This window comes from Panthera tigris, chromosome C2 (assembly GCF_018350195.1).
Source record: "Panthera tigris isolate Pti1 chromosome C2, P.tigris_Pti1_mat1.1, whole genome shotgun sequence".
In the NCBI taxonomy this organism is placed as follows: Eukaryota; Metazoa; Chordata; class Mammalia; order Carnivora; family Felidae; genus Panthera; species Panthera tigris.
The window spans coordinates 77,264,398-77,291,104 of record NC_056668.1 but is presented as its reverse complement, the minus strand read 5'-3'; the positions used below and the strand labels follow the sequence as shown (position 1 = coordinate 77,291,104).

The following is a 26,707-nucleotide window of genomic DNA, read 5'->3' as shown; positions in this document are numbered from 1 at the left end:
CCATCCTGAGGTAAATGCATCAGGTACAAAACACTTCTCCCCAGAAAAGTTTGCTTTTGACTTTGAGTCTCAGTGCTATGGAGATCTGTTAAAGTCTTTTAACATTTAGCATACACATTGAATAAACACCACCCCCCCCCCCAACTTCCTGGGTTTTGTCAATGTAAGGCAAGAGATTGGAATTTTCAGTAATTGAAGCTGGGAAATAAAATCATAAATAAGAAGTCCATCAAATAGTTCTCTAAAGAAAACGTTTTCTTGTTCCTCTTTGCTCTTACTGGCTCTGTGTATGAAAATCCCAGACCCTCTGCAGCTGATTTTATTAGTTCCGATTCCAGTTTATGACGCTTCACGAACATTGCCAAATCCTAGAGGGAAAAAAAAGTGAAAGAAAAGTTTATATTTAAATAACAGTTAAGAAATAGGATAAATGTTCAAGTGGAAATATTTTTCATTAGACAGTGACATATGAGCTAAAAAAATATGCACAGCTACAAAAAAAAGTCTCCATCTCAACAGATTTTCACAAGCTATCACATATGAGAAAAATATGCTCCTGGCATAAATAAGCAAAGTACAAAAGAACTGAATTCTACAACATTTACTGAATTGCTAGATAGCTTTAAGAGCGGTGCTACATTTTTACCAGTTCTGCCCAGTGCATCTCACAGAATGCAGTTTCCTCTCAGGACATTGGTCTCACCTCTCTGGCCTCAATGGATGCTGGGTCACTGCTGTCATCTAGCAGGCTCTCATAGTAATCCACATTGTCTAGTACATCCTCATCATCCGGATGGAGGAGAAGATAAGCTTTAGCACACTCCAAGGCTTTCACATATTCACCAACTGAAACGCCAGAGAGCTGCAGCATTAGAGTTAGCCTACGTCCATCTAGAGGATTTTTAAGAAATCCAGAAACTGTTAGAGGTCAGCATTCAACATGAATAAGAGGGAAGACAAGGTAAGGCTGGAGAGCACACACAAAAATAGTCACCAGTTAAAACAGATTCTCAAATACAGAGAAAAAACTGATGGTTGTCAGAGGGGAGGTGAGGAGGGGGATGGGAGGAATAAATAAAGAGGATTAAAAGGTACAAACTTCCAGGTATATGATAAATAAGTCACAGACTTGAAACGTACAGCACAGCACAGCAAATACAGTCAATAAGATTGTAATAATGTTGTTTGGTGACAGATGGTGACTACACCTATCATGATGAGCCCTGAGTAATGCATAGAATGGTTGTATGCCTGAAACTAATGTAACACCATATGTTAATTATATTTAAAAAAAAAAAATAGCCACAGACAAAAGGAAAGACATGATTTCAGGTGTTTAAAAGGTACTATCTTGGGGCGCCTGGGTGGCGCAGTCGGTTAAGCGTCCGACTTCAGCCAGGTCACGATCTCGCGGTCCGTGAGTTCGAGCCCCGCATCAGGCTCTGGGCTGATGGCTCGGAGCCTGGAGCCTGTTTCCGATTCTGTGTCTCCCTCTCTCTCTGCCCCTCCCCCGTTCATGCTCTGTCTCTCTCTGTCCCAAAAATAAATAAAAAACGTTGAAAAAAAAAATTAAAAAAAAAAAAAAAAGGTACTATCTTTGGTCTGCTTTGGTGCTAGATGTTTTGCATCAATTATTAAAAGTTTCCACCTGAAGATGTTTGCTACAACTTATATCATTTAATAGAGATAAACAGAGCAGAATTTTTGGGAGTGAATTCTGTGTTTGTACTGAGTTTGACAACATGATATCTAAAACCAATTTCAGCAACCACAAGTCTGTTGATTGCTTTTAAACATAAGGAAAGATGCTCAGTCTCTCTTTCTCAATTAGATACAAAGAAATTAAAACTAATTAGAGATAAAAAAAATTTCACCTAATGGATTGGTGAAATATCTAAAATTTCCCCAGTATATTCTATTGATGGGCAATGAAAAATGTACTCCATATGGAAGAAAATGTGGCAACATCTATCAAAATTTTAAATGAATAAACCATTCAACACAGCAATTATACTTCTAGAAATTTGTCCTATATATATATTTATGTGTGAATGTGAAATAACTTACATAAAATGTTATTCATTTGATCCTTGATTGAAATAGAAAACTGTAACAAACAACACAATGCCCATGAATAAGGAGACACATAAAATAAATTATAGGACAATGATATGCTGCTATAAAGAAAAATGAGTGAGGAAGATCTCCATGTACTGACACAATTAGGTCAAACCATATAATATTGCCAAAATTTGACCATTTTTAACTTAGGCAAATGGCAATTTCATAGGCCCAACTTACTATAAAGCTTTAAAATCTGGTGTGTGTATATATATATATATATGTGTGTGTGTGTGTGTGTGTGTGCGTATATACATTTTTTTAATTTTATGTATAAATAATCTCTACAGCCAATGTAGAGGGCTCAGACCTACAACCCCAAGATCAAGAGTCACATGTTCCACTGACTGAGCCGGCCAGACACCGCCGATATATATTATTCAGTGAAGAAAGCATCGTAAATAACAGTGTAAATAATGTGCTACCTTCTATGTATAAGAGGGGGAAATAAGTTGGTGTGTGTGTGTGTATTTCAAAGAGATAAATCAGAAACTGGGTCGTAGGGCATGAAATTGGGTTGCGGGAAAAAGGAAGAGAAGGAGGCTTTTATGATATTTAGTCTTTGGATCTATGAATATATGACTTTTTTTAAGTTTACTTATTTATTTTGAGAGAAGTGCAAGTGGGGGAGGGTCAGAGAGAATCCCAAGCAGGCTCCACACTGTCAGAGCAGGGCCCAACGCAGGGCCTGATCTCAAGAACTGTGAGAGGAACTTGCGAGGAAATCAAGAGTTGGACGCTTAACTGACTGAGCCACCCAGGTGCTCCAATATATGACCTTTTAAAATTAAGTAGAAAAATTCAATTTAAAAATCATGTAAACTGTCAGCCTAGTATAACTTGCAGGGCATTATCACAGCATTTGCCCACTTGTGGTTTCACCTGCTCTCATTGGCCTGAGATGCACTGATATGAGTTGAGAGCAAAAACACATTAATCCCCACTGCCTCAATGGTAAACTGAGAAATACAGAAGAAAATGCAATGTCTGTAATGATGAGCAACACTCTTCCCTCAAAGGTCTTCAGGATAATCCATGCTTTTACCTCGATAGTAGGCAAACTGTAGGTAGTCATAATGCAGGGGAAGAAAGTTCTCAATTGGTGAGAGGCGGCCAGGGCGGGTGGCAAGCTCCCTGACGCATTCGTGCTGACAAACCAGCACCTGCATATAGTGATCTGGAAGACAAGAGTAAGAGGTGGGTCCCTCCTGTCTGCCAGAGTGTCCAGACTTCAAGGTCAGAGCCATAGTTAATGTAGGGCATTCCTCACTTCACCACACTGCTAGAGTGATCTCATTATTATCTTCATTTTATGAGCAGAAATCGTTTTCACCAAGGAAGTAAGTGACTTGCCAAGGCCTCCTGATCAGTGATCACTAAAGTAACTAATAGTAGATTCCAAATCTTCTGGACCCTGATCTTTTCTCTGTACTGCACTCTCCCCTTCCGTGTATCTTTTTCCTACATCTCCTGAGAGTGACACAGGCCATCTCACCCCACCCATGCCCTACTGCTGACGTATCTTTCCTGTTTAATAACTCTGGGGCCTCTCTTTGGATACTGGGTGGCCTAAAGTGTTCTGGGTGGAGATCGGATGTTCAGATCCTGGTCATGCTAAGGAACAGTTGACAGGAAGTAATTGCCACACAGTTTGTGTACAGAAGAGAAGCAAAGATGCTTTTTCTCCTTAACTTTTCCAAGTTATATACATATATATATATATATATATATATACATATATATATATATATATATATATATATATATATATATATAATTTACATCTATTAGTCAGGAACCTATTCCACTCACTTACAAAAGGCTCTATCACTTGAACATTGGAAATTCTAATACCATAGGGACTGGTAAAATAGGATAAGGAGGAAAACTAAAGAATTTGGATATACACTCTGACTCTTTGTTCCCCTTTATTTGCTCCCATCCTTCTCACTTACAAATAGGATTCTCCAGTGTAGAGATTGTCACACTCCCTCTAGCTCTGGGCTCTATCTCATCCAAGCATGAGCTGAGGAAACACAAGTGGCTAATGTCCCAGAGAAGCAAACATTTCCTACATTTTGCCCCAATTATTTTTGCAATGAAGATGGAGACAATCTTTTCCAGATAGAGGAGAGTTTATTCATGCTTGTGCAGAGCAGATTCTCATGAGAATGACGATAAAACCTTCTGACATCATGACTTTATATTTTATTACCACAAATATCTCCTTCAAAAAGGTTCTCTGTTGGGCGGAGTTTGGCTTGTATCTTGATGACTTGAAGAGGGACCTCAGAACACAACAAAAAGGGTGTTTTCTGGTCTGTAGGAAAATGCGCCAGTTTTTGCACAGTCTGGCTAACTCAACCCAACGTGGCACAGCAAACAGAATCCCTAGAGCCCACTGGTTCTTAACTACAGTTGGAGGCTGGGAGGGGAAGAATGAGTTCTATTTGTTTAGCATTTTATAAATAAATAGCTATATAAAAATCCAATAAATAGTTGTTTTATTTCTTAGGAAAACAACAAACAACCTTCAACTGTTTTGTTCTTAGTTACTTGACCATTGGCATGTCTCTTACCTTTTAATACCCGCTCCTCCTAATTCCAAATGACAAGCAAAAGGGAGAGGTGGAAAACACACCCAACAAGAACGCCAAATCTGAATGGAGGTATTTTTCAATGTAAGATATAAATAGCAACAAAATGAGAGTGACGCAAGGATATTCTTTAGAGTTTCAACAAGCACAGTCATAAACAACTGCATTGAGAAGCCATTTGTATTTTTCTCCAATTTTTAAAGTTCTTTTAACTCTAAAAACTCAAATATTCTGACTTCCTAAATACATTCTGTATTTTAAAAGCCAGTTTCAGTCTTAATTTAGAACAGTTTTGAAGCAGACAAGAATTTACATACAGCTATGCTGTATGTTATTAGTTGTATTTCTTTTCTCCTTTTTATATCACATGTTATTATACAATTATTATGTTTTAATAAGTTTGAGATCTAAGTCACTTGTGTGGGAATACTTTTTAAAATTTCCTTCTCATAATAAATTGGATATGCATCGAATTCCCTAAAAGACTTACCATATTTCTGTAATATACAATATTTGATTGAGTTTTAGGAACCATGCCTTTTTAAATCACTTGTCTTTACTGGAAGTGGGGGTAATGTTGGTGATAGGTGTAGTAAGCATTAAGAGTCTACATTAGGAGATCTCTATTTTTTTCCAGCAACCAACATATTATGATGACCTCGAGCAAATCATTAAATGTTTTTCTGTAAGTATCAGTTAGTTAATTTTCCTAAATCAGATGTAGGACATTTGTGAGAGCTCTTCAGTAGCTATTAATGGAGGCAGGTGTAGAGGAGATTGTGGGGGTGGAGACAGGATACATATCCTCCTTACACTACTATAAGATAATAAACTATAATAAAGGAAAAGGATTTCCAAATAAAAGATTAAGTGTAAACAAATACTCAACAATTGAAATGTGAAACACATATAAAACTGACATTCAAATGAACAGTGCTCACAAAAATGTAGGCAGATGACACTACCAGAGGCCTAGCAAAACAAAACCTTTTGGGAAAAAAATCCTCAATAATTCAGATATTTTCACTAATTTTAGGTGAATTGAGTTGGGTTTTGAGTAACTGATAACGAGGCAAAGAGTTCATCCAACAAATTGATTTCCAGTGTACTTTTTTTTTTTCATTTTTTTTTAATGTTTACTTATTTTTGAGGGAGAGAGAGACAGAGAGCGCACAAGTGCGGAGGGCAGAGAGAGAGGGAGACTCAGAATCTGAAGCAGACTCCAGGGCCTGGGGTGTCAGCACAGAGCTAGATACAGGGCTTGAACTCAGGAATCAGGAGATCACGACCTGAGCTGAAGTCAGACGCTTAACCAACTGAGCCACCCAGGCACCCAGATTTTCAGTCTACTTCTTAATCTGAATTTTAAAAGATGTTTCCTAAATGTCCCTCTCAAAGACCTTAACAATTTATGACCTACATGTTCAAAATATAGAGTATGAATAATCCTTTTAATCTGCAGTGTGATGATGGAAAGTTCATTTCCTTCTTTTCTCCCTCCCTTCCTTTTTCCCTCCCTCCCACCCTCCCTTCTTTCCTTCCTTCCTTCCTTCCTTCCTTCCTTCCTTCCCTCCTTCCCCTCTTTTTTCCTTCCACTCATTGGTTTAAAAATATTTACTAAGCACCTACTATCTGCCCGTCAGTATACTTAGGTGCTGAGGACCAAGCAATTAACAATATAGAACATTAGGCAAGTAATAGAGGAAAACAACAAGTTTCAAAGTCTGTGAGTGAAAATGAACCTAGGAGTGGATCAAAGACAGAAAAAGAGAAAGGATGAAAATATACACAAGTGCACAACAATAAGGATGAATGTCCTTATTAAAGGTTTCGGATTTTATTTCAAGTGCAATGGGAGTCTTTGGCAGGGGGGTTCTGTGAACATACTTTCATTTTTTAAGAAGACTGTTCCGTCTGCCTACAGAGTAAAACCTCATCAGGACATGAGGGCCAGAAAGGAGGCTATCACAGTGGCTTTGTTAAAACATACTGTTGATTTGAACCAGAGTGGTAACAAAAGGGGTGGAGAGAATTAGGGAATCTTACATTCTATTAGGAGGTAGTATAGTTTAGTAACTATGCTAGCAATCATAGTTTGGTAACAAATCAGAAGAGAATAGCAATTAAGGGAAATGTTGGATTGGAAGGTAACATTTGGGATTTGGTTTGAACTCCTTAGGTGAGTGGTACTTTTCGTGGAGACCGAAAACCGTTGGCACTTAGGGAGAACAGACTCACTTCCATAATTTGCCTTTCTACAAGTATTGGTGAAGTGGAGCATTGTTTTTTATATATTTATAACTTGGAACACAATATGCACTCAACAGATATTTGTTAAACACTTATTATTGAATAAGTTATCCTTTGCCCATTTTTCAATTAAGACCTAAAACATATGAGCTCTAGAGTGAGATAAGCTTAGGTTTGATTCCCAACTTCACCTTTTTTTGTTGTTAATGTTTATTTATTTATTTTGAGAGAGAGAGAGAAAGGGAGAGAGAGAGACCATGCACAAGCAAGGGAGAGGCAGAGAGAGAGAGAGAGAGAGAGAGAGAGAGAATCCCAAGCAGGCTCCATATTGTCAGTGCAGAGCCTGACTTGGGGCTTGATCCCATGAACCATGAGATCATGACCTGAGCAGAAATCAAGGTCAGACGCTTAACCCGCTGAACCACCCGCTGAACCCAGCCACCCCAGATTTCTAGCTTCACCCTAATCACATTGCTATGAGGTATAAATTCCTCAGACACCTACAAGAAGTTGTTTAGAGGATTAAAAGATATATAAATATGTAAAAGGCTTTCTACATTGTAACTGCTATATAAATGTTGCTTATTATTATGACTATCGATAAATCAGAAATAAATTGCCACTAATAATAATAATTTACAGGTTCTACTCAAATATTATGAATATTAACTATTTGCCTCTAAATATTTTGCAACTTTTTCCCCTTGTCATTTGTAATTCAGCTTAATTTATTGTATCTCTTGTATTATAAATCTTATGTAAAGTCTGTCTTTTCATATTTCTTGTCTTTTGTTATGCTGAGAAGTGGTTTTCTTCTCCTTCCATTATAAAAATATTCTTTCGCATTTTGATCAAATAGCTTTATTTTCATACTTACATTAACATAAATAGAATTTATTTCTGTGTTTTTGCATATGCTTCCCACCATAAATGGTTAACTAGCCAATCTCCCCAATTATAATTCATATTACCTATTTTAAAAGCCACTTGGTAATATATTAAATTTTCATATATAATGAAATGCTCTTTTAATTAATTGAAGAAAACTACACAAAAGTATTCACTAATACACTGTTTACAATAATGAAAACCTTCAACGTCCTTAATATTCATCAGTAAATGAACCAGTCAATTATGCTTTCCACATATATTGGAACATTAAACAACCATTAAATACAATAAGGTAGATCTACATGTACTTACATGAGAAGAAGTCCACCTACATTGTTAAGCATAAAATAAAACAAAAAAACAAATATGCTGAAAATCAGTACCCATAGTATTGTCTTATTTTTATAAAAAATGAACTACTAATTATTGATAAATACATAAACATTTACATATGCATCTGAAAAAGTTTGGCACCACAGTCAACAACATTTAAACTAGGTAGATTTATTTATTGGAGATAGGATGGGCTAAATATATCTTCCATTTTTTGCAACATACACTTCTGTATTATTAGAATAGTGTACAGATTGCATGTAGTATTTCTATAATCAGGAAATAAATAAAGGGAAAAGTAAGCTTTACCTGCAATGGCTTCATAGAGGCCAGCTTTGTACCCTAAGTACTCATACTCTTCGAATCTCTGAGGCCCCTCACACAGGGCTCTGCACTCCATATCTTCACTGAAATATTCTCTTAAAGCTTGTTCAAAGTACTTGATAGCTAGCTCAAAGTCATCAGCCTCATAATGTTTAACTCCTGCACTGTAACTCTCCTGCAAAGAAGCAGAAAAATATTGGGGTGCTTGAATAGCAGGATTTAGACAGATTCAGGATCATTTGGGCAGGGGGCACTGCGCTCTTGTGCTGTGGAAGAATAATGAAGGGTTGTACTGGAAGACAAAAGGTAACTTCCATGGCTTCAAGTAATTGTAAATGAGATGGGAGTTACCAGCAAGCTGAATGCTGTGTCACCAATTTCATATTCTTCCTGAGCACGTGCAAGACAATATTTTCTAACCCCATCTGCATGTAGCTATGGCCATGCACCAAAGGCCAGGGAGATTGATGTGGGTGGCTGTGACGCATCCACTTTCCAGGGCTGGACCAATTTAATAATAATAATAATGATGATGATGATGATGATGGTGATGATAATAGGCTTCTGAAAATCTTCTTCTCTTACCCTATTCTTCAATTATCTTGGAGGTCACATATTGAGAATGGTGACATCTCCGGTTGAAAAAAAAAAAAGCCTTCAACTTACTGTGATTTTAAGTAAGCTTTCATTTAAATGAATAATTACATAGCTTTAAAATAATCAGAATTTTAAAAGTATAGGTATGATGGAAAACCACCTGGACTGGGAGCTGGGAAACCACAGTATGACCTGAACAATTCACACTGGCTTCAACTCCCATATGTAAAATCAAAGGGTGGTGGGGGCACTGACGTTCAGAGAGGGTGACAGATGTTTATATCACATTCTACTTTTCATCATATCTTACTTATTTTCTAAAGGTATTTTCATTTTCTCTCAATTTTTTTCAGCCCTGATAATGACAATATTTCATCTGAGAACTCTGAAAATATAGAACTATCACTGTATTGGAAACCGAGACTCAACCTGAAACCCCCATGCACAGGAATCTGCTTTGAGTCAAATGAAACTCAGGAGCACCTTCTGATTAGGGCAATGGTCCCCAGCGCTCACCAGATGTGGTTTGGCTTCTCGGTCTACCAACTGGAGTACTTCAACACCGGCCATTGTTCTGTAATTCTCGATGTTCTGCTGCATTTCCATGTGCTCAGGGTTGGCCATGAAAAACGTGTGGGCTGCTTGCACTGCCTTTTCCAGCTGGTTAAGCTACAGAGGGGAAAAAAAAAAAAAGAACCAAATGAAGACAAACATTTCTAACCCAGCTCGGTACTAGCCCAAGGACTAACAGCTAAAGTGGCAGGGCCAAGTTCTAGTTCATATTCACTATACACAACCCCCCATACTGAAAAGTGGGAGGGTAAAAAACAGGGCTCCTAAAATGATATGTGGCAATCTGGGCTTTGGTGAAAATTGATACACATGCTCTATTCTAAGTTCATTCTTTTCCTGCTCTTTGCTGAGCCATCTGCATTTTCAGGGAAATTGAATCTTTATGCTTCTGTTTGTTTCATGATTGATCAAAACAGAAAGCTGCCGGGGTGCCTGGATGGTTCAGTCAGTTGAACATCTGACTTCAGCTCAGGTCATGATCTCACGGTTTTTGAGTTCGAGCCCTGCGTAGGGCTCTGTGGTGACAGCTCAAAGCCTAGAATCTGCCTTGATTCTGTGTCTCCGTCTCTCTCTGCCCCTCCCCATTCATACTCTGTCTCTCTCTGTTTCAAAAATAAGTAAAAACGTTAAAAAAAAAAAAACACGCAGAAAGCTGCCAGTGTGGTGCCACCTCTAATTCATATTTTTGACATTTTTATCTTGTATTTTTCTCTTCTTTTCTTTTTGTTCCTTTTGCCTTTCATCCTGACAATGGGAGTATAAACAAACCTATGGCTTTCCAGAGGATGGGAATGAATATACCTCTCACTCCACCAAATTTGTTAGCCTGCTCTAGAATGTGAAGAATACAAAACTAAGAGTAGTAGAAACCAATGCATAAGAAATGTTGAATACAGCACATAAAACTTTCTACCACACTCCTTTTTGATTGAAATATTTCATTCCAGACATATAACTTTGATTCTCATTAATATAAAAGAAGAATTTTTAATAACCACAAGAATTAATAGACACCACAAAATCCTCTCCTAAACCACACATTGCTCTCCATGAAACGCAATGATGCATTTTTTTTCCAAGAAAATAGGATTAAATTTACTCAACCTGAGATATTTTGCCCTATGCTCTAGACACAGAAATGTCTAGAGACAGACCTGTTTGTTCCATAACAGAAAAGTGAATATTCACATTAGCAGTCTTTTTCATGGCAAAATTCAAATTATGTTTCATCTGTTTTGGAGTATGGTGACATGAAAATGCATTGTTATTAAAAAGTACACAAAAAAATCACAGAACAACATATAAGATTCAATTGAGTCTGCTTTTGACAGTCTTGCTACACAGATATTACTAAAAAAGAAGTACTGAGTTCCCAAGTCCCCAGCTACTGCCATTCCGCGATAGATAATCTTAGTCCTAACCACAGAAAACATAAACTGCCTTATTTTAAGACCTAAGATCCTTAATTTTGTCTAATAATAGTTAAATCTCTTTTCCTCTTGAATGTGCCTACTCTTAGCTATTGGCCTTCCTTCCATCAAATCTTGTCTTGTCTGCTTTCCCTGTCCCCTTCACCTTTGTCCTCAATTCTGTACTCACAGAATGATTTCGCTTGTCACTAATTTGGGATGTGGTTACTTTCTTAATTTACATTTTCTCAACTTCTCACATACCAACACAGATAAATATGAATTGTATGGACATCTACACAGTGATGAGGATATAGATATAGAGGAAAAACAGTAGGTTCTAAATTGGGTGTGGCTACACTTATTGGTCAAGTAAACCTGGAAAAAGTCATTTTAAACATTTGTGCCTTAGTTCTCCTTTAAGACAAACAAAGTTCTCCTTTAAGACAAAAACCCCATACCACCATCTACTGCATAGGATTTTGGAAGGATTTAATTGTGTAATGTATATAAATGTGCTTCATAAATCACAAAAATCCTTAAAAAAAAAAAAAAAAAAACAGGGGCGCCTGGGTGGCTCAGTCGGTTAAGCATCCGACTTCGGCTCAGGTCATGATCTCGCGGTCTGTGAGTTCGAGCCCCGCGTCAGGCTCTGTGCTGACAGACAGCTCAGAGCCTGGAGCCTGTTTCAGATTCTGTGTCTCCCTCTCTCTCTGACCCTCCCCCGTTCATGCTGTCTCTCTCTGTCTCAAAAATAAATAAACGTTTAAAAAAAATTAAAAAAGAAAAAGAAAAAGAAACCAATAACAGAGAGGGAGGCAAACCATAACAGACTCTTAAATACAGAGAACAAACTGAGAGTTGCTGGAGGGGAGGCGAGTGGCGGGATGGGCTAGATGGGTGATGTGATTAAGGAGGGTACTGGTTGGAATGAGCACTGGGTGTTATATATAAGTGATAAATCCCTGGGTTCGACTCCTGAAACCAATACAACACTGTATGTTAACTAACTTGAATTTAAATAAATAAATTTAAAGCAAAAATACATATTTTAAAACAAAAATTAAAAAAATAAATAAACAAAAATACAATTTATAGATGATCTGTTTCAAAGATATAAATATGTATTCAATAATGATGGTATAATCTATAGCTCCCATGGACACATAATTTACGAGAATATAGTAAGGTCTTCGTGGTTCGTGGAAACTGTCTTTAGTCAAGAGCCAAACTATAAATTATGAACAAAACAGATTAGCACTGACACACTCTGATTCTATATAGCACAAGCCATTAAAGTTGACAGAACATAAATAAATATTTATGATTTTTACTTTCCTACCTTCATCTTCAGCTCAGGCTATTCCACTCACTGACTTAGAGAGTCTTCGTCCTTGGTCTTTTCTTACTGAAATCTAACAAATCCCATAAGGCCAAGCCTAAATCCTGTCTTCTCTAACAGAGCCTTTCTCAACATTCCAGCAACAGGCAAGTACAACAATATCATCTTATCCCTATTCCTCTACAAGCACTTATCAGACTCTTCTGTGCTTTGTGCCTACCTGAGTATATTCGTTTTTTTCTGGTAGAGCTCTTTGAGAATAGGGGTCATATGACTTCTTTTTGTTTGTTTGTTTTCCACCTACTTTACATATAGAGGATGTCTATGATATGTCTAAAAAAAAAGAGGAAAAAAAGAACTTCTAACAAGCCAATCTTTTACACACACATCAAAAAGTGTATTACATGTGAGTGTGCTTCCTAAGCTCTACTGTATTAAAAGGATGTCAGTTTAATAACATTTCTGAAGTCATCATTCACACTGAGAGCTTCAATACTGATTAAAAACACTGAATATGATTCAGTAGCTCTCAAAAACTGATGTTGACAAATTGGTTCTTTTTCTTAAATTTTGCCACATTGTTGTTGTTGTTTTTTCTTTCCTATTTGATGCTTTCCCCATTTATAAGCCAGTATTGAGCATAATACCATCTTCACCAATATAAATATTAAGAAGATCTGGGGCACCTGGGTGGCTCAGTCGGTTGAGCATCCGACTTCGGCTCAGGTCATGATCTTGCGGTCCGTGAGTTCGAGCCCCTCATCGGGCTCTGTGCTGACAGCTCAGAGCCTGGAGCCTGCTTCAGATTCTGTGTCTCACTCTCTCTGCCCCTCCCCTGCTCACGCTCTGTCTCTCTCTGTCTCAAAAATAAGTAAAACACTAAAAAAATTTATTTTTGAGACAGAGCATGAATGGGGATGGGGCAGAGAGAGAGGGAGACACAGAATCTGAAGCAGGCTCCAGGCTCTGAGCTGTCAGCACAGAGACCGACACAGGGCTTGAACTCACGAACTCATGAACTGTGAGATCATGACCTGGGCCAAAGTCGGACGCTCAACTGATTGAGCCACCCAGGCGCCCCTAAAAGAAAACTTTTAAAAAGACTTGATAACTTAAGGTTAAACCATAAAACTTATTCATGAACTGGCCATGACTTTTAAATCGTTGTGAACCAGTTCAGGAAACTGGAATTGGCGTCCAAAGTCTATAAAACAAGTCATTATTTTAACTGGAAGCTTGAGATCTTTGTACTCAATTTTAGAAATTAGATATACACATCTGAAATGGTAGGAAAAGTCCAAGTGAACATGTGTGTGCTGCATATAATGCTGTATTTTGGGATGGAGATTATTATAAGGCCTTGTAAGTACTAGGTTTCAACTAAGGCATGATCGTTGAAACAAAGAAAAAGCAAACTGCCCTTAAAGGCTCCACATTGGACCTCCTTTAAGACCAAAATAAAATAAGCCACAGGAGAGGGTAACTCTATACATTAGGGAGAAAAAAAATCCTGCAGAGTAAAGAGCAACTGAGGAAAGGGGAATGATCTGACAACAAGATGGTACTTTTCAGGGAGCCGACCGCCCCACTGAGATATGAGAAATTCTGGCCAGAAATGCATTCAGGACACACTGGGCCATTTCAACTCAGGCTGTGAAGTGAACATTTTCTCCTGCCAGCCCAGAAGCATGACTGTACGTGGCAGTCATTCTGTACGGAAAAAGAAATGAATGCTGATTAAATCAATGCCCTGCTGACATTCAGAAGTTACTCTGTCCACTGGTGAGTGAATGAAACCCTTTTGACTCACTAATGGTTTTCCATAGCTAGTAATAAAGAAGCATTTCAAAAGTACGCATTGACTATTTAGAAACCTTCAGTAGCTATCCATTGACCACAAAAGAGATTCCAGAAACTATGTACTATGACATTCAAAACCTCCAGGATTTGGCCCTAACTAAATTCCTAATATAACTTCCTCATCTCTGCCATATGTAAACTTTTCCCACCAAAGTTCTAGAGGAACTTCTAGATGTTTTATAATTTACCATCTTTCTATTCAAGAAAATACACAAAGGCAAAGCACTCCAGTCAGTGCCAAATTCCTCATTTAATTCATTCACTTATTCAGCAAATATATGTTTTGTATTGAATCAGTGCTAGATGCTGTGATAGTTGATCTAACAGGGTCAAAACAAAGACTCTGCTTTCTACATACTTACAGCCTCATCCCAGAGGACGAGGCTAAAGTAAGTAAGTCATTAATGAACTTAATTTCACATTGTGCTGAATGCTATAAAGAAATAAATGAACAAACCATACTATAAGAGCTGCCTGGGGTTGGGATGGAAGCAGGACTCTATTAGATAAATTAATCAAAGAAGGTCACTCTGCAATGGTATTTTTCAGCTGAGATCTAAATGTTGAGAAGCCAATCATGTGTAGAACAGGAGGAAGAACATTCCAGGCAAAAGGAAGTGAACTGAAAGGGCCCTTTCCTGGCAAAAGAAAGTCAAGTGGAAAAGGTATTGACATGTTTTTAAAGCAGAGCAAAGACTAAAGAGAGACACTGGAAGAACTGGAGAAAGAGAGATCATGGGAGAGTTTATTCAAAGTGCAATAGGGAACCATTAAATAATTTTAAACAATATCTGAAACACATTTTAATAATAACAATTCAGACCGATGTGTGGAGAATAGATCTTTGGCAATGAGCAAGAGAACATGCCAGTAATTCAGGTGAGAGATAATGCTTTTACTTTTAAAATAAAAAGAGGACAAGCATGGGTCAGTGCCCTGTCTTTTCCCCTTCCATTCCTTTCTCTCCCTCTCCATTTTGCCTATTCTTTCTATAGTGATGTTTTTCAATTCAGACACATAGAACAAAGCAAACCATTCTAAACTTCCCAAACATAGTTTAGGGGTCATATGTAAGCTCCCTGTCTTCTGAATTAGGAGATATATGAAGCTCAAATAGTTTGAATATGAAATTTAGGACAGCTTGTAAGACATATGCAAGAAAGGCAATTCTAAAGCACATTTTGAAAATGTAAGAATACTGTACTTCTGAGATAGACTATTTAGAATCGCTTTCTATCTTCTGAAGCCTTTTTATGCAACCGGGATAAATCAGCAAGCCCAAAATAAGTAATTTCCATTCTTCTACTCAAACATTCATATTTCAACAAAGAAGGGAACGCTCTCTCTGCTTTCACCACCCTAACTTTGGGAATGCATCCAACATCATGCATTTCATTCTGATGAAGTGCTATATTTTTTGCCTTGGCTCTTTACTTAAATTTCACAATATAGCAACTTTAGAGAATTTTTAACCCACTAGGAAGTTTCTTACCGAACGACAAGCAAGTGACACTGAAGGCATTTCTGTTTCTAGGTCACAGCAGAATTTTTAAATTTTAGTTAGCAGCAGAAACACACTGGCTGGAGGGAAAGGAAGTCACTCGATAATAGCATGCACATCATGCTAAACACTGAAAATTCATTGGCTAAAAGGCATAAACATCTTTTTACAAAACAATAAGATGTTTTGTTTTGTTTTGTTTGTTTCATAATGGTGACACCAGACATTTTTGTAGCATTTGCTAATATCTCCAAATTTACCTCAAATTTTTGCCAACTCAAAGTTAATTTTTCTTTACAAAACCAAGCAAACAATTTTAAAAATTGAACAAACAACATATTAAGAGAATAGTCATAAAGATCCATTAAGTTTTGAAACAAAATTCGAAAGCATTTTTTTAAGTACTGGATTAAACTAAATCCTATGGATTATAGTATTTCAAATGTAAAGGCCAGGCTGTTTAATAAGAATTCAATTTTATTTTAGAAAATTCCTAAACATTTCCATATAATGTGGTCAGAATTTGAGAGATTCAAAAAATAGCTAGATGAAAAACCACTTTGGGGGCCCCTGGGTGGCTCAGTCAGTTGTCAGTTAAGCGTCTGACTTCTGCTCAGGTCATGATCTCAAGTTTTATAGATTGGAGCCCCACACTGGGTTCTGTGCTGACAGCTCAAAGCCTGGAGCCTGCTTCAGATTCTGTGTCTCCCTCTCTCTGCCCTTCCGCTGCTCATGCTCTCTCTCTCTCAAAATAAGTAAACATTAAAAAAAAAGAAAGAAAACCACTTTGCATTCTTATTTCACAGTTTCTGATGGTGTTACTATCCTTTATGTTGTTAATATAACTTGTAAAAATACCAATGTGTTGAATTATTTTTATACTTTAGTTTTTTATACTTGAGGAAGTAATTTCTTGCTTCTCTTGACAAATTTATAAAATTGATTTTACCGAGGCGCCTGGATGGCTCAGTCAGTTAAGCATCCGACTCTTGATTTCAGCTCAAGTCATCATCTCACTGTTCATGAGATCAAGCCCCATGTCAGGCTCTGCACTGAACACAGAGCCCACTTGGGATTCTCTTTCTCCCTCTCTGTCTGCCCCTCCCCTGCTCATGCACACATTACCCCCCACCTTTCTCAAAATAAGTAAACATTTAAAATGAAAATAAAATAAATTTTACCAGATATTGAAGACTGTATAATATAGTGCATTGCCCTTTTTGTTCTGACTACTAAGAAGCTCTGAGCTTAATTTTATTCTCATATACAGTAACTGTATTATAGTGGATTTCTAGTATATTAGACTGAAACTGGTATACTTCCCTTTTATCTTTTATTTTTTTTTTTTTGTTTTTATTCCATTTCAAAAACCTAATAATATAAATAATTACCTTAGGTAATTCAAAGTCCTTTTGGACACAGGAGAGGTATAAAAGATAAACCCCCATGGTAAGGGAAATTTCTAGTAATTAATTCTTTCCTACATCTTAATGTAGAAAATTTAGAAATTTGTAGCTTTAAAAAATACATATTAATTCACAGGTTAGGTGTTCATGCTAATGTAGAAAATGAACTTATCTTTGCATTTACAGAATGTGAGTTTAAAATGTAGTCATGGTTATAAGTAAATATTTATAGCTTTCAAAATGCTATTTGGTAAGGATTAGATGGGGAATGGCGTTTCTAAAGAGTAACGTTTTCTCTGTGGAGTAAGTTGGAAAGGAAGAATATGCATTTTTAAGGCATTTTCTTTTGCCAAACTGCTTATACTCTTTCCTTCAATTACTTATGGTCCTCGGCCTGATTAATAGACTCCAGCTCTTTCTGAACTCTGGTAAGTTTCAAGCTGATGTTTACAACTTAATGTTAAACACTGACTCTTGAGTAGCTACAGTCAAATGAGGTTGACCTCATGAGCCCAGGGCAACAACAGATCCTATCAGCTAAGTTTGCTAGAAGGTTTCTTATCTAAATAAAAACCATCTTTCAGGGTAAGGAAAACACTAAAGTGAAGAAGCAGAACTTTTAAACGTACCATTTCCGATTAGAAACTATTTAAAACAAAAAGCCCTCGAAGCTTTTGAAAAAGAAGAAAACCTCAAAATATTAGCCAAAAAATATGTGTGTGCTTAATTGGACAAAATCCCTCAAGCCATCTGTGTACTGTATTGTCTAACTCCCTAACAAGAGGATAGCCAAAGCGTGGATGCTCTCTGGGTAAGGAGAGAGTACTGTCTTAGGGATGGAATGTGTCACAGATCCAATGAAACTAGTGTGTGTGGCTTACTGGTATGTGCCTGTTGTTTTTTGTTCTAAACATTAGGACAGGGTAAGATTGAATAACTGGGCAGGATCTTAACCTCTGAAGTATTGTCCAGAAGTCTCCCTTGAGGTGTCAGAGGATGACTAATGGTTACCGAAAAGAAGGTTTTGGGCCAAGACCTCTCTGACATTTGCTTCCTGCTACTGTTTTTGGAATCACAGCTTTATTCCTCTTTAGAAATTTCTTTGGAAGGCAGATGTCACTCATTTCCTGTTCTAGTTTTGCCAACATCTCATGGCTATTTCAGAAGTCATCATTTTAACTGGTAAAGAATCTTATTTGTGCCTTGATCATAAAAAAAAATAAAATAAAATAAACAGAAATCCAGTGTCCCCCTTTGTGAGCTCAGAACTGGATTCCGTTCCTCTGGGATCCCCATGTTGATGAGCACAATCTTGTTCACGAGGTTGTTAATAAGAATTTACCCTGTGTATTGTTGTATAGTTTGCAAGGCACTTCACAATACTACTAATAAAAATAAAAGTAATAAAAATGATCATTTACTGTCTACCCAATTCCTATTGTGACATTCTTCAAAAAGCTAAAAGAGAGTTCTCCTACCTCACGTCGGGCCCAGGGCAGAAGTACCTGATCATTATTTACAAGCGCACATTATAATACAAACAATGAGCTGTAGCACCACATAGAAGCCAGTGCTGGGATAGACTGAGTTGCCCTTAATGAACTTCCTGGTACCAAAACAAATTTTGTTGTTCTAACAGTTCACTCATGCTTTGCTTCTGCCTGGTTTTCATTATGATAAATGGAGATGAATGTTGTCTTTCCCTAGTGACCCATTAAAAAAGCTCTCGCTGGCCATCACTTCCCTGGAGCCAACAGCCAGCTCCCTAATTGCTTACTACCAGAGTTATGTCTCTGCAATCAGCAGCAGCGGGAGCACATTCCCCCTCCCCAAACTGTACAAAGTTGCAAAACTTTGACTTCATTTGTCAAATACATTGCAAACTGGGAATTAACTATGGATGTGGGCTTTGCGCTTCTAAGATAGGCTTTAAAGATCAGCAATAAAATAGCTTCATGTAGACTTGCCGCTGACCTTTCTGTTTTTGAGACTATGAAAAAAAAAAAAAAGAATTTCAAAGCTTTTTGTGTGCCTGCAACATTGTTTTGTGGAGTAACAAAGTGGGTATAAAATGCTTGTCATGGGCAAGAAGGGATGGGAGCCCCTAGGACTGAGAATCAAAACCCAGGTTTACTTCCTATTTCTCTCACAAGCAACTGCCTTTCCTGAGTGGATTGCGGGTGGAGGCGCACAGTCAAGGAAAAGTAGTAATAAATTGGGCCTTGCCTTGTTAAAAACTGTAACAGTGCTAGGATAACATCGGAGATAGCCTGGCAAAACTGATGACTTGGGGAGAGCTTTAGAGTTTAGCGACCGTATAGGAAAATGCTGGCATTGTAATTCCCAACATCTCCCTTCTACTTTGTGTTTATGAAACAAATTTAACATTCCACCCAAACCACTCCACTGTAAGAAATATAAGAAAAGCAAACAAGCAAATCAAAAGCTTTTCCACTTGTACGTTTTTGGTATAACTATGCCACATTCCTCTTTGAAATACAAACTCTCTCTAGCCCCTATAAGGGTGGGGAGATTTACTTCAAAATGTATTTCAAAACCTTTACTTCACCTCATGTTAAGGAATGCACCATGGCTGAAAGCCAAAGGGAGTTTCACTCCAAACACCCCTCTTGGAGGGCTCTTCAAGGGGAGACTAAGGTCCCTTCAGGTATTCAACCCATCAAGCTGACTAATGGGTGTTCCTAACCTGACAGGCCACATGTTCTTATTAAAGAGGTGGTTTTGATGATAGAGTTCTTTCAGTGTTCCATAAGTTCCTCTGGCATCACACCTGCACTTTTTAAAGCATTCAGCCACAGCAGTAACCTTCAGGCTGTATTGTAAATTAAATATCCCGGCCACATACACAAGCTAAATTATAAACACAAGCATTTTCTCTGTACCTCAGCCAACAAACTATACTGGAAAGAAGTTCCAGTCCATCTGAATGTCTGAGGAGGTTAAAGCTTGGAGAAGTTCACTTACTGACTGAACTTATCAGGTAGCACTGTTTCTTCAGTTACTTTTGTGGTACTTGCATTGGTCTGTGGATATGAACTTCCATTAGCAATAGGTAAGCAGGGCTAGAAAGGCCCTTTAAATTATTTAGTACCACTGTCTCAAGTAGAAAAAGGTTGTGAATGGAAAACAAATGGCAAGACTGTGGTTAGAATCTCTTTTATTAAGATGTTCATAAACATGTGTTTGGGATTTTAATCCCTGTTATTTCAAAGTAGAGGTAAATTCATATATATCTGGTCCATGTAACAAGTGTTTGCTGATCACCCCTGCCATAGAAAGAACATGATAGGTGTTCTGTGAGGATATAAAATATTTTCAGTATGGTCCTTGTTCTTTTATTAAATACAGTCCAGTAGGTTAAGAAGACATACACAGACTATTAATATCAAGAACTAAGTTTCTACAGGATTAGAGGGCAGAGTAAGTGGTAACTGGCAGCACAGCACTAGAGAAATTGAGAGACATTTGAAATCATCGTTGCCTGGGAGGTTCAGGGAAGGCCTCACTGAGAAAGTGGGAATAAGGCTGGGTGATGAAGAATGAAAACCATGTGGATGTCTCAGATGCATGGCTAAACTGGCTCATGTGTAAGGTCTATTTTACAGAGTAATGGGGAAGAAAGGTGAACAGGGCTGTATTATGGGGCTTTCTGAACACTAAAGTGAGGTGTTTCGATTTTTACTGTTGGAAAAAGAGAAACAGATACACCTATGTGTGTATGTATGTGAGTATAGTCGTGAACATCTCCCCTGCCTCATTCCAAAAAGGATTTGAAAAATAAAAACCATATTTGAGGTAGCAATGGAAAACTTTTTCTTCAGATTTTATTTTATTTTATTTTATTTTATTTTATTTTATTTTATTTTATTTTATTTTATTTTATTTTTTTAGAGTAAGTTTAGGTTCACAGCAAAATTGAAAGGAAAGAATGGAGATTTCCATTATCTCCCTTACCCCCACATGAAGATAGTCTCTCCCATTATCAACACCCCCGACCAGAGTGGTAGATTCGTTACAACCAAGAAAAATACACTGACACATCATAATCACCCAAAGTCCACAGGATTCACTCTTGGTATTGTATACTCTGTGGAATTTGGAGAAATGTATAATGACAGGTATATATCATTACAGTACCATACAGAGCAATTTTGTGCCCTAAAATCCTGTTCTCCATCTATTCATTTTCCCTGCCCCAACCCCTGATTTATCTACTTTCTCCACATAGCCTTGCCTTTTCCAGAATGTCATATAGTTGCAATCATATAGTAGCATGCTTTTTCAGATTGACTTCTTTCACTTAGTAATACACGTTTAAGGTTTCTCCATGTCTTTTCATGGTTTGACAGTTTATTTATTTTTACATTAAATAATATTCCATTATCTGGATGCACCACAGCTGATTTATCCATTCACCTACTGGAAAATATCTTGGTTGCTTCAAGATTTCATAATTGTGAATAAAGCTCCTAGAAACATCCACATGTAGCTTTTTGTGTGTGTACCCAAGTTTTCAACTCCTTTGGGCAAATACTAAGGAGCAACACTGCTAGATGAGTATACTAAGAACAGTGTAATTTTGCAAGAAACTGCCAAACTTCTTCTGGAGTGGTCTCCCCATTTTGTATTCTCACCAGAAATGAATGAAAACTCTTGTTGCTCCATATCCTCACCAGCACTGATGTCAGTATTCTGGAACCGGGTCATTAACAAGGTGAATGGTGGTATAGCACGGTTGCTTTTTTTATTTCCATTCCCCTGATGACATATGATGTGGAGGATTTTTCCATGTACTCATTTATCATCTGTACATTTTCTTTGGTGATATGTCTGCTAAGGTCTTTGGCTCATTTTTAAATTGGGCTGTTTTCTTATTTTTGAATTTTAATAGTTCTTTATATTTTGGATAACAACTGTTTATCTCAAATATGCCTTTTGTGAATATTTTTTCCTAGTCTGTTGCTTGTCTTCTAATTTTCTTGACATTGTCTTTTGCAGAAAAGAAGTTTTTTTGTTTTTGTTTTTGTTTTGAATGAAGCTCAGCCCTCAATTATTTCTTTCATGGATGGTGCCTTTAATGTTGTATCCAAAACTTACTGTCATACCCAAGTTCATGCAAGCTATCTTCCATAAGTTTTACCGTTTTGCATTTTACATTTAGGTCTATGATCAATTTTGAGTTAATATTTGTGAAGGACATACATTCTGTATGTAGGGTCATTTTCCTTTTTTTTTTTTTTTTTTTTTTTTTTTTTTAGCATGTGAATGTCCAGTTGTTCCTGCACCACTTGCAGGAGACATTGTTCTATTGTACTGCCTTTGGTTCTCTGTCAAAAACCAGTGGACTATTTATATATGGGTCTATTTCTAGGCTCTTTACTCTGTTCTATTGAGGTATTTGTCTATTCTTTTGCCATACCACACTATTTTGAATATTGCAACTTTATAATAGATCTTGTCAGTCTTTCACTTTTGGTCTTCTCCATAAATATCATGTTGGCTCTTCTGAGTCTTTTCCCCCTCCATATAAACTTTAGAATAAGTTTGTGGGTAATTGTAAAATAAACTAGGATTTTGATTGGGGTTATATTGAATTTATAGAACTGACATCTTCTCCACTGACTCAATAGTGAATCTTCCTTTTCTATGGACCATGGAATCTCTGTTTAGTTCTTTGATTTCATTCATCAGAGTTTTGTAGTTCTCACACATTTCTTGCACATATTTTGTTATAATTACACCAAAGTATTTCATTTTGTGGAGTGCTAATGTAAATGTTTTTGTGGGGTTTTTTAAAGTTCAAATACCACTTTATTCATTGGGGTATACAGGAAAGTGATTGACTTCTGTACATTAAGTTTGTATCCTGTAACCTTACTATAATCATTTATTAGTTCCAGGAGATTTTTTGTCAATGTTTTCATATTTTCCACTAAGATGATCATATCATCTGTGAATAGTTTTATCTCTTTCTTCCCAATCATATATCTTTTATTTCCTTTCCTTGCCTTATTGCATTAGCAAGTACTTCCAATTAGAAGCTGAAAATAAGTGGTGAGAGGGGGCATCCTTGTGATCCACCTGTTTACTTGTTCTTAGAGGGAAAGCTTCAAGTTTCTAACGGTAAAAATGATGTTAGTTGTAGGGTTTTGTTAGATTGACTTGATTAAGTTGCAGAAGTTCCTCTCTCTTCCTAATTTACTGAGAATTTTTATCATCAATGGGTGTTGGATTTTGTCAAATGTTTTTCCATATCTATTATATATGATCATGTGATTTTTTTCTGTTTTATCTTAATGTAACAGATTATATTAATTGATTTTTGATTGTTGAGCCAGTGTTGCATACCTGAAATAAATTCCACCTGGTTAAATGATTAAGGTATCTTTATGTCCTGGAATGTGGTCTATTCTGGTGAATCATCCAAAGAGCTTGAGAAGAATTCTCCTGTTTTTGGATGAAGTAACATATGGATGCCCATTATATTTAGTGCACTGATAGTGGTATTGGGTTCTACTATGCCCTCACTGATTTTTCTACCTGATGCATCCGTCTGTTTCTCTTAGAGGGGTGTTGAAGTCTCAAATATAATAGTAGATTCATTTATTTCTCTTTGCAGTTCTATCAACTTTTGGCTCATGAGTTAGATGCTCTGTTGTTAGGTACATACATGTTAAGGATTTTTGTGTCTTCTTAGAGAATTAACCCCTTTAGCATTAGGTAATCCCCCTTTATTATCCATAACGTCTTACTTTGAGGTCTGCTCCTCTTTTTAAAAAATTTTTAATGTTAATTTATTGTTGAGAGAGAGAGAGAGAGAGAGAGAGAGAGTGAGCATGAGTTGGGCAGGGACAGACAGAGATGGAGACACAGAATCCAAAGTAGGCTCCAGGCTCTGAGCTGTCAGCCCAGAGCCCGATGCAGGGCTAGAACCCACAAACTTTGAGATCATGACCTGAGCCCAAGTCAGATGCTTAACCGACTGAACCACCTAGGTGTCCCAAGGTCTGCTCTTCTTGAAATTAATACGGCTACTCTTACTTTCTTTTAATTAATGCTAGCATTAATCCAGACATTTACTTTTAATTTATATGTGTCTCTAAATTTAAAGTGGATTTCTTGTAGACAACATGTATTTGGGTCCTGCTTTTTTATTCACTCTGTCAGTCTCTGTCTTTTAACTGGTGCATTTGGACCATTAAAGTTGAAAGTGACTATTGATACAGGTTGATGAATATCCACAATATTTCTTGCCCTTTTGCTTTGCTCCTATTGTTCTCATAATACTGAGGGGGCTTCTATGACTGGGTCCCCCTGGACATTTTAACTCTCAGAATTGTCCACACTGAGCTTACAGCAATTGGACAATTAGAGTTCAAGTTTCCCTACCCCAGCACTTGTTCCCACAGTGATTTCTACTTGTGAGCCATTGCTCTGTAAGCCATAACAACTATTCACCTATCTCTTCAATCCTGAGGGCAGTGATTTGCCTTGTGTCCCCACCTCTTTTTTGGATCCTAGAATAGTTGTTGATTTCTCAGTCCGTTCAGCTTTTTACTTGTTGCTAGGATGTGATAGCAACATCCAAGCTCCTTGCTTACAGAACAAGAAGCTGTAAGTCTGAAATACTTTAAATTTCTCAGAAGGAAGAAGGGTATGAGAATAGGAGTGTATTATCAACTTGATATCTTCTCTCTTTGAAAAGATTGGTCTGGTTGTTGCAGGATAAACTGGGAGTAAGGGAAGACTGGAAAAGAGGAAAAATTTTGGGGCAACATTATAATACTCTCTCACATAAAGAAGAAGCAAGTTTATTATCCTAGTCAGCATGGGCTACCATAGTGAAATACCATAGAATGGGTACCAGAGACTACCATATTTGTTTTCTCACAGTTCTGGAGGCTATAAAACTGAGATCAGTGTGCCAGCATGGTCAGGTTTTATCAAGAGTGCTCTTATGGTCTGCAGGTGGCTGCCTTTTCATTATGTCTTAACATGGCAGAGAGAGCGTGAAAACTTTCTTGTGTCTCTTCTATAAAGGCACTAATCCTACCATGACAGCCCCACTCTCATGGCCTCATCTAAACCTAATTATTTCCCAAAGGCCCTATCTCCAAATACCATCACACTGAGAGTTAAGGGTTCAACATACTAACTTGGGGGGACACAATTCAGTCTATGTATTAATCAAGAAAATATAAAAGTTAAGGATATCTTTAAAATTTCAAAGTCAGTCAATTAAGAACATGATAGAATAATGGAATATTGATAGAATATTCCATGATAGAATAATGGAAATCACTATTTTTTAAAGGTGGTTCCAAAGTTTGATTATGGGATAGAGAAAATAATCATTTCATTTTGAACTAGGTTACATGTGATATAATGCAAAAGAGTACATCTTAGCACTGAAGAAACTTGACTGGAGAACTGATGACTAGAGAGCAGTTGGAGTGAGCACTGGGCAAAGTCTATACTTGAGGCACACTGGAGGTCTTTGGCCCACATAAAGTGAGACTTCCAGACTTCCAAGAATGAGAGCATAAACAATTATTATAAGTGGCTCATAACAACCTAGAAAGACAGGGGAAAATGTCTGTGGGTTTGTAATTAATCTTTATCTTGTTAAGAAGTATATTATCCTCAATGGCCAAAAGACTTATTTAAAAAAAAAAAGCTTTTATAATTAACTAAGTGTAAGATAAACTATATTAAAAGCTAAACGTATTTATTTAGGGTAAGGCTTTTTAGACTTTCAACTACTACGATAGATAATTTCCATGAGTCAGATATTGTATCCCACATTTTCCTACCTTTTTTGACCAAAGAACCATCCTTCTGCTTCAGAGTGTCTCAAAAGACTAATCAGCTCTCTGAGACTCTACTTTGTTGTATACATACACATGCATATTCCCACACACACACTTTGAGCAAACTTTGTTAACTTTGATGAAAGAATGGCTTTAGTTGTAAAGTCATCATGTAAGTGATCCCACAATCTCAAAGTGCTAAGACTGAAATTGTCTTTAGACATAATTTGGTATAAGACTCCCCATTTTGTTATACTTATGTAAATAAGATAACTAAAATACAGAGTGAGATATTTTTCTTTTTTAAAAAAAAATGTTTATTTATTTATTTTGAGGGCAAGAAGGAGCAGAGAGAGAGAGGGAGAGAGAGAGAGAGATTGAGCAAGAGCAAGAACCCCAAGCAGGCTCTGCGTTGTCAGCACAGAACCCCACATGGGGCTCAGTCCCACCAACCATGAGATCATGACCTGAGCCAAAATTAAGAGTCAGATGCTTAACCAACTGAGCCACCCAGGTGTCCCAAGTAAGAAATTTTTGTTAGGGCCACATGGATCCTAATAGAAGTGTTGGGCCCCACAACCTGGTCTTCTAAGTTACTGATTTTTCTAGTAAATTTCATTGTGTCTGAGACTAAGTGGCCAATCCTCCTCATTCAGCAGGAAAATAAAGACT

At 37.2% G+C, this 26,707-nt stretch overlaps 1 protein-coding gene across 1 annotated transcript in view; it reads right to left on the bottom strand.

Annotated features, from left to right (window-relative positions):
- Positions 1-26,707, bottom strand: part of P3H2 (prolyl 3-hydroxylase 2) — a 148,823-nt gene that overhangs the window by 23,965 nt on the left and 98,151 nt on the right. The window contains exons 2-6 of the mRNA XM_007083551.2: positions 9,630-9,782; positions 8,502-8,691; positions 3,167-3,298; positions 704-846; positions 279-368 (exon numbers count right to left, since the gene is read on the bottom strand). Of these exons, the coding sequence (XP_007083613.2) occupies positions 279-368; positions 704-846; positions 3,167-3,298; positions 8,502-8,691; positions 9,630-9,782 (708 nt within the window). The remainder of the gene's footprint in view (positions 1-278; positions 369-703; positions 847-3,166; positions 3,299-8,501; positions 8,692-9,629; positions 9,783-26,707) is intronic.